The sequence below is a fragment of the Neolamprologus brichardi genome, chromosome 9 (assembly GCF_056152115.1).
Source record: "Neolamprologus brichardi isolate AB-2024 chromosome 9, ASM5615211v1, whole genome shotgun sequence".
Lineage (NCBI taxonomy): Eukaryota > Metazoa > Chordata > Actinopteri > Cichliformes > Cichlidae > Neolamprologus > Neolamprologus brichardi.
The window spans coordinates 31,233,505-31,242,294 of NC_142112.1; the positions used below are offsets into that span (position 1 = coordinate 31,233,505).

The window sequence follows — 8,790 nt, forward strand, 5'->3', positions numbered from 1 at the left end:
CAGCAATAGTCCAGTGGCTTCCAGCTAAAATTAGGAGCTACAGAAGCCTGGTACTTCCACAAAGATTTATTTCCATTTCCATTGTTTTCATCACACTTGAAGTCTTCATCTGACACTGACAAATCATGATACCACCCCAGGAAATATATCCAGCACTGCGCAGCTAAGCCTCCAGCTACAAAACCAATCTTTGGTGGTTTAACACCAAAGTAGTTTTTGGAGAAAGGGTTGACATTTCAGTGAGTTAAATCAACTCTTTTATTCTTGAGTGACCTAAATTGAATCTATTGTTTGGTTCTTTTGCCAGTGATAATCTTGAGGTCAGTAAAAGTTGCTTGTTTTATGGCACACAGATTGTCACTCTGATGCAAGTCTAACCTCATTACCCTGATGACCTTCACAGAGCACATATGAGATAAACAGAAAACAGGCCTGCGTTTACCAGGAGAAAAAAATGCTTTGGTGTGAGAATCAATCTCTTTCAAATTCTGTTTTATTTTGCAACACGTTTATATATTTAAACTTGAGGTTTTCTTCTGACTCAACATTTTCTCATTCAAAACAGCTTCATACAAAAGTCAAATGTGGGTCATGTGTGCAAACCACAGTCATTCCCCACCCTATTTTTTCCTATATCGGTAATATACTTCTAACAACACCCTTTAACCTCTCTAAGGACTTGCATCATGACAATAATCTTGTGATAATCATCGCCACCATTGTCTTCATCATAATCACCCTGATCACTATAATTACCCTCAGCACCAAGTTCAGTGTAATCACCACATTCTCTTATACTGACATCATCAGCCACACTGTCTTATCATCCTTCATTGTTAATTGTCCTGGACGTTTATTTGGTTTCAGATAATTAAAACCATTATCATTGGACAATAATTACCATGTGGACACCAGCTGGAGAGCTTTGCATGCGTATACAAACCCATGCATGTGCAAGTGCACATACAGAGTTGCTACTCTATATATGGAGTTTGTTAAATGCATATGCACTCATTAGTGAAGATTGAAAACAGGGAGTACCCTGGCAGGTATTCATTTATTATTCTTTTGGATATGAAAACAACAGGGCTGATATTTGGATCCTTTTCATCTTGGACCAAAGTTGTTTTACAATTTATTTTTCTGTGTAAAGAGTTTCTTTACTTATTAATGGGATTTCCAAAATAGTGTTCTCAACATATTTAACTTCAAATTGAAAAGAAAATCTATACGTCTACACATTCAACACAATGTCCCATTTTTAAAACCCTGAGCATGTGTGGCCTTCCACATCTTGGGTTTTAGGATCCTTGAAGTGACCACTCCAAGTTATCAGCTCATGTCAGGACGCTGCGTTACGAAGATTCATCACACAGGCACATACTGTATCAAACGTCTTTAACCCCAATTACCTGCACAGCAATCATTTTGTGAAATTATTGCACTACAAGAAAACCTTGAAAGATAACAAAATCTTTAAAAGGCTTTAAAAGAGTGACTATTGTACATTCATCTCTCTCACAAATGTTATGAAGGATGGTAATTAGCATTATATTGTATACTAAAGCTATTTTATATATAAACTTTTGCTGCAGACCTGGACATGATAACATGGGAGTCTGAAAACTGACTCATTTTTGGGGCTAGCTTAAATTAGCCATTCAAAGACCTGCAGTTTTTGGCACTGCTATGTTGGCTTAACTTTTAAGCCACTTGGTTAGTTCAAATGACTCATGTAACGCTTTAATACATAACTCATTTATTCATTCACTGACAGACGCTGTAATGTTCTAGTCATGGGATTTCTCTTTGTGTTTCCAGCTTTTAGTTCTGATGCTTCCAGCTAAAAACCATCCTCACACATTAGTAACAGACATAGCTAAGAAAAGCAGTTTGCACTATTTCACACTAAGAGAAAGGACTATAACCTTTTCTCCTTTTTGAAATCATGCACAGAAACGTGAATGTTGCCACAGCGACAGCTCTGTTTAAGGATATTTACAACATGCAGCTTGGAAATATGTGTCCCCGGTGCTCTCTCGGGCAAGTGAGCCAGCGTGCACACTCTGCTTTTTTTCCCCTGTCTTGAAAAAGTGAATCATGGCAGAGGATTATAAATATGGCAAACACACAAACAGCCTGAGAATGGAGCCTCTGGCTCACCCAACATCTGCAGGATCTACAGTAGAGGAAACTGGACCATGAAATCACATTTTCGAAAATTTGTTTTAGCACCACCCACCTCCTCACACACATCAACACCAGTTCAGCTTGGATGCAGAGCACATTTAAAGCTTGTTTTCATTCCCACGCAATTATATTCCATTTATCTCTTAAGAGGACAGGCTTATTAAAAGTGGTCACACTTTTTTTTAAGCCAGCAGGAACATAGGTTGTGTTTAATTCCGAATATAAGCAAGACCACTAAGCTCCATAAGGGCCACATTAGGTAACGAGACCCTGTAATCATTTAGCTAAGCCTGGACAATGCTGCTTTTGTGACATGAGGGTCTTTGTGGTTTACACAGGTCAAGATATCCATATAGATAACTGCAAAATGCTAATCTGGATTCCAGCACACTGACGAAAGCAGTGATGGTATATTGGCCTGTCTGTCTGAAGCGTAGCATAAAAAGTAATAAAGTGAGGCTCTCCGAGATAATTGGCAATGACCGTCATCTATGACATGCACCTTCCAATGCTCAGCATTGCATCATCTTCACTCGCTTAATCATGCAGTGCTACTGAGTGCAGAGCTTGTCTGTCAATACGCACATTGTGAGGTTTTACTGTTATCCAGTTGCAATGGAAAAGAAAATCTGCGAGTCTTCCAGCACTAATTGGAAACATGTTAAAGTGTCCTGAGTGATGTATTAATCACTACAAAGAAAATCTAGGTTTAAGCTGTGAAAACAGTCTCCAGAAACAGCAAAGCACTGCACACGGGATCAGAGAAACAAGTCAAGAAATAACTCAAGAAATAATATGGAACAGAAGCCTAAAGGAGTCTCCCTCGTTTGCATCAATGCTACAAATTTAAAAGCACTGGTTTGCCAAAGAGTTTGGGAATGCCGGTATGTGTCCACATCCATCCATCGCACCTCCACCTCATCCTCCCTAAATCTGCATTATAATCAGTGTTGTGTAAGGTGACTCTAGAACCATCCCAACTGAACTTAGGCACCAGATGTTCTGATGATCAGCTGGTCTGTGATCACATTGACTTCAATTGGGCTTTTATGAATAGGTCTGCAGGTGGGTTGAGCTGGCCTAAAATATACCCAAGTAGAGAATAAACTTTAGAGAGTGGTGACAATTATGTCACACCAATGGTGACCCTGTTCTCCTCAGTGTAGGGCAGTATATGTTTCTTCATTAGACATTTAAGGCTCTTTCATGTATCTCCTGCTCAAGTAAACCTGGTCTTATAACACCAATATAAAACATCCCCTAGGATGTCAAACTGGGGCCACATTTTGAACACCACTTCAAAAAACAGGCTAAAACTCTCAAGACATCTCCGGGGTCTTTGCACTTTAATTATCACCAGCATGTGAGTAAAGAGCCTAGAAGACTTGTAGTGAAAGGGAGAAACAACAGCCAGAGACTTGAAAGAAATCTTACGCTGTCTTTTTAAATGTGGTCAAATATACAACATTGAAAGCTGAAACACCAACATTTCTATTACTTGAACATTAATTAAATCCAAAATGTCCTAAGCTACTCAGCTAACCACATTATCAACAGAGTAATATTTACACACACTTTTTTAAAGTAACAGAAAAGGACTAGAGTGCAACTGCTCATTCATATTCAACAGCTGAAAAACCTCTGAACCAGCAGAAAGTTTGCCAACAGCAGGAAAAAAAAACTTCCAACAAGGAAATAAAACACAAAAGAAAAACAGTCAACAGCCACATACCGTCCAGCAGCTGATAAGCAGACGAGCAATGGCAGCAGAACCGGAGGGCAAGGAGAAATAATCCAAAGAGCCAGGGAGGAATGCTGCACAAAAAACACAACTTAGGAATAAGAAAACTTGCTAAAAGTTCATCAATTCAACTTCTTTACAGAAAACACAGTGGGTTTCATTTACCGTGGAGTCATCTTTAGTGTTGGTGAGTTTAAGTCCACGCTAAAGTTGCCCCGTTTATATGTGGTGCTGATAGAGACCGTGAGAGAGAGAGAGAGAGATGGAGCTCACTCTGCCTCGCTCTCATTCACTCCAGACTAAAAACTGCTCTTTCCTCCTCCTCTCTCTTGCCCCCTGATTCTCTCTCGCTCGCTCGCTCTCTGGTTCTCAGTCAAACAAAGGCAGCTTCAGTGAATCGGGACTCAAGGGGCCCTCGTAAAGCTGAAATCTGACTCCCAGCGTCTCCTCTATGGACCACCGCTTTCTAATCCAGCCCTCAGCTCAGACATCTCAACTCCAGATCCAAATTAACACACTCCAGTTAAACCACCCCCCCTCTACCAAGAGACACACACCAACTTTTCTCCTGCTCCCCTTCACTGGTGTGGTTTCTCTCACTTTCTCAGCACTTGGGAGCACTTTTTGTGTGTGGCCTTGACTTGCTGGGGGAAGACACTGTAACATCTGCAGCATTCAAAGCTTTCTTTAAGCAAAGACAAGAACTTCTGTCAGGGTCAAAGCAAATATTCAGATAGCTTAGACCAGAGCTTACATTATTTGTTGGCATCACTTCAGTGCGTTCTCTTTGTCAGGTTCAGCCCAAGAAAGCAGAATCCCCTAATCCACAGCAGCACCTGAATTATTAGAAGTCTGATTCTCTTTCCAAACACAAATTGGCACTGAAAATAATTTTTTCTTGTGATTTTGAATGAAATTTAGTTTCTAACATCCATCTTTTATTTTGACTTCCAAATCACTTCTTTGTCCTCCATAGTCACACCCTTTCAGCTCTTCCTGCAGCAGGTCATCGTGGGCCATGTTAGGAGTTTTGTCTCCCCAGCCTCTTGTAGGTCTTTCCTGGCTTCTACCCTTTGAACATGCCTGGATGCGCCCAGAAGGAAACCTGATCAGACACTTAAAAGCATCAACTTTAAGCCTCTCATACGTTTAAACTTTTTACCATCTCCTCAAGGGTGAACTAAAACCCCCTCTGAAGAAAAGCTCAGCCGTTTGCATGAAATATAAGGATATCACACCTCATCTTACCCGTCCTATATTTTCAAGGCACAGAGGCACTTCATCACATTGAATCACTCATTAGCTGAATGTTGTTCCAGATTCTTTCACCCTACTTTAACCCCTGGTGACTCCTAGAGTTTCCAAAAGACTTCTGGTTATATAGAAATCCGGGTATGGGAAAACAGTTATGAACTTGGGTCAGTAGTTTCAGGTCATATTGAAAACAATATAAGGTTAATTTAGGGTTAGGGGGTTAGGATTGGGGGTTAGGGTAAGGGTTTGTATTCATGAGTGAATCATAATTGTTGCTTACCAGAAAAGTCATCATATTTGGAGCTGCCTTCTTGATACAAAGGTTTTTTTTTACTTTCAGTCCACCCCTGATCTGCCAGTGCATTCACTGACTAGATCAGCGGTCCCCAACCTTTTTTGTGCCACGGACCGGTTTATGCCCGACAATATTTTCACGGACCGGCCTTTAAAGGTGTCGCGGATAAATACAACAAAATAAAACTAGTACCGGAACCGAAAAAAAGAAGATTTATTCATAACACAGTTGTTTGGTACCGGGCCGCGAGAGTTGAGGCTCAGGTGTGAAATGTATGGTTTTCAGGGTTTTTATCGGTTTTCAGCGTTATTTTGTTATCGTTTTTATCGTTTACTCGGTTTTCCTTGGTCTTTTCATGTGTGTTATGAATAAATTTTATTTTTTTCGGTACCGGTACTAGTTTTATTTTGTTGCATTTATCCGCGACACCTTAAAGGCCGGTCCATGAAAATATTGTCGGGCATAAACCGGTCCGTGGCGCAAAAAAAGTTGGGGACCGCTGGTCTAGGGCATCAACTTGCCAGAGTTGTGATTTGGCATTTGTGCAGGCCACAGATGGTGAGAGCTAAGTCCTGTTTTAAGAGATGTCTGGATTCTATTCCACTACAAGCCAGCTACTACATTTCTTTCCTGCTTTCTCTTTTTTTTGATATTCAATATCTTAAAAAAAAGGCATGAAGCCAAAATTAAATCCAAAAAATAACAACATTTAGCACATTTCTCAACTTAGAGATTTTTTGTGAACTTTGCTTCTGTTTTCACTCGCTATTTAGTCAGTTTTAGGCATCAGAGCTTCGTGACTAGGTTTATGAAAAGGGGTAAACATTATTCCTACACTTTGAAAAACAGCACTTAAGGGTTTCCATTGACTCCAAGAACCAGTATATGTCTCATCTCTCCATTAGCATGACCAGGTGCATCTCACCACTGACACTAAAGGACACCTGACATGCCAGCTGCTTTGACAAAATTGCACCATTTCACAGCTCACAGGCTGACTGCTCACAGGCTGACTGCTACCCATCAAAGTGTGATTAAACTACAATATCTAACTCACCGTCAAAAACAGTAAACTCATCAGATCCTGAGATTGCTAAAATCCACATTTTTGGGCGTCTTATGATATAAAAATAAAGTCAGAATAGCAGAAATAGCAGGCAATGTGGCACACGCTACAAAGGAATTTTGTGATAATAGGTTAATCATTTCTGCTTGTGATAACACCTCTGGTGACTCATAAGACCCAATGTCTGGATTGAAGAGCACTTCACACGGGAGCAAAATGGCATCTGCTTTAAACGAATGCATGCAAACCCCCGCCGGTCTGGCTGCAGGAGCCAATGTGGTCGAGGGGAGGACAGATAAGGATGTGTTCAGACCTTGCTTCTGACGGCTCAGACAGATAAGAGCCATCATGGACTGTGAGTGATGCTATTAGTGAGGCAGAAACTATGATAAGCTTTATTCACATAACCAACATCATACTGACTGACCAGTGCTTTCATGAGATGCTGAGTGTCTTTTTACCCATATCTTTCCGTCTTTATGCGATCTGTTATGCTAGATAATCAATTAATGAGGATTTATTCCATTAAAATAAAAAGCTGTCTTGGATGTGAAGTTGCAGTTGTCCAGCTGTAAAAGGCCAAGAGACAAGGTACACCCTGAACAGGTCACCCATGCATCACAAGGCTACAAAGAGACAGATTCATAATTAAATTCACACCTATGGCCGATTCAGAATCACCAGAATCATGAAAGTCTTTGGACTTTGGAAGGAAGCTGGAGTACCCAGAGAGAACCCATAGAGACACAGGGAGAACATGCAAACTATAAAGCCTAAAATCCAGTAAAGAAACAGGCTATCCATAAGTACATCTACAACAAACCACAAAAACTTTCCCTAACCTAATACTAAACCGAAAACATCTCAAACAACAGATATAAATGAGTTACTGTTATCAAAGTTTCATGAGGGGAATCCATAACCATAGCCCTAAAAGAGATCTAACCAAATATAAGGTACGTGTCCAACCTTCTCCACTAGAACAATTTATTGCCAGTGACAGTAATATGGGCTGAAATTACATTTACTCTAAAATGTATTTCCCAGTCCAAGTTAATCCCTCTTTGTTCTTTGAACATACTGTTTTCAATGAGAACAGTCATAAAAGAAAACAGTTATACGGCCTATTAAAGTCTGGTGGTCATGTGGATACTGGTGCTGTGCAAATAAGCCCCTCTTTGTAAACAAACTAGAAATTTCCAAATGACAGCTGAAACAAAAGTGGTGAAGATTCGATTTATAAACTTGTCAGAAAAGCTCTTTTTTTAATTAATGTTTGTTCCTGGCAAAATCCTGACTGAAAAAAACACTGACCGACTTTCTGTGCTGCCAAGATTACTTATTACGCCCCCTCTCCACCCACGAGCACCTAAGATTTTTTCAGAGCTCTCCATAGTAGTCTGTGTATTTTGAAGTAAACAGAGTGAAGGGAGAATTCTTTGTGATGTTAGAGACACAAAGACAAAGAGCAATAGACCGCCGTTTCTATGCAAAGAAAACAGTAACAGAGAGAAAGGGATTTCAGTCTCTGGGTGGCAGCAGCTTAAAAGGGGTCCAGTCTGAGGTCTTGCTGGTATGAGTCAGTAAGATACCAGATCGTCATCCCTCTTTAGCTAACAGCTCTGAGAAAGCAGGCCGAGCTGCCCCAGATGACATCAAAAAGCACCAAAAGAAAACACATCTGCTAACAGCACCTTGCTTTCAGTTGGTAAAGAATAGCCTTTAAGGGAATTTCCATGTTCAGACTTAACTGTCTGTGGTTTGAAACAGACTGCAGTGCTGCTGAAAAACAGTCATGGATTTTTAATAAGACAAAACCACCAAGAGTCTAAACGGATTGTGATATGAAACAGTCAATAAATCTGCCTTTACTTTGATGACATTCAAGCTGCCCTCAATCGATGTAGAGAGATCTGATAACAGAAAGAGTGTTGTAGAATAAAGCAGGAGGACGAGAGCTGATAAATGTTGAACAAATGTGGAATGGGCTCAAAAACATGCTCGCAATTTCAATATTTCTTATCTTACCTCCTCTAACCTTCAGATAAAAGCAGTGAGAACAGTGATGATAAATGCCATAAGGAGAAAAACACAGAGAGCAGGTGAGATCTCTCTGAATTGATCAATACTGTCACCAATATGATTCTTTTAACTGCTTTTTCTTTTATAAAACTAATTTAACTTGAAAGGTTTTCACAAGCAAATGATTCCAATCACACTGGCCAATTTGGAGACTGTGCACAC

General features: G+C 40.1%; 1 protein-coding gene across 2 annotated transcripts in view; it reads right to left on the reverse strand.

The window, feature by feature from the left end:
- Nucleotides 1–4,302, reverse strand: part of LOC102798852 (collagen alpha-1(XV) chain-like) — a 66,419-nt gene extending 62,117 nt beyond the window's left edge. For both annotated transcript variants that reach the window (XM_087846300.1, XM_087846299.1), the window contains exons 1-2: nucleotides 4,097–4,302; nucleotides 3,923–4,005 (exon numbers count right to left, since the gene is read on the reverse strand). In XM_087846300.1, coding sequence (XP_087702426.1) covers nucleotides 3,923–4,005; nucleotides 4,097–4,107 — 94 coding nt within the window. In that variant the 5' untranslated portion in view covers nucleotides 4,108–4,302. The remainder of the gene's footprint in view (nucleotides 1–3,922; nucleotides 4,006–4,096) is intronic.
- Nucleotides 4,303–8,790: the final 4,488 nt, after the last annotated feature.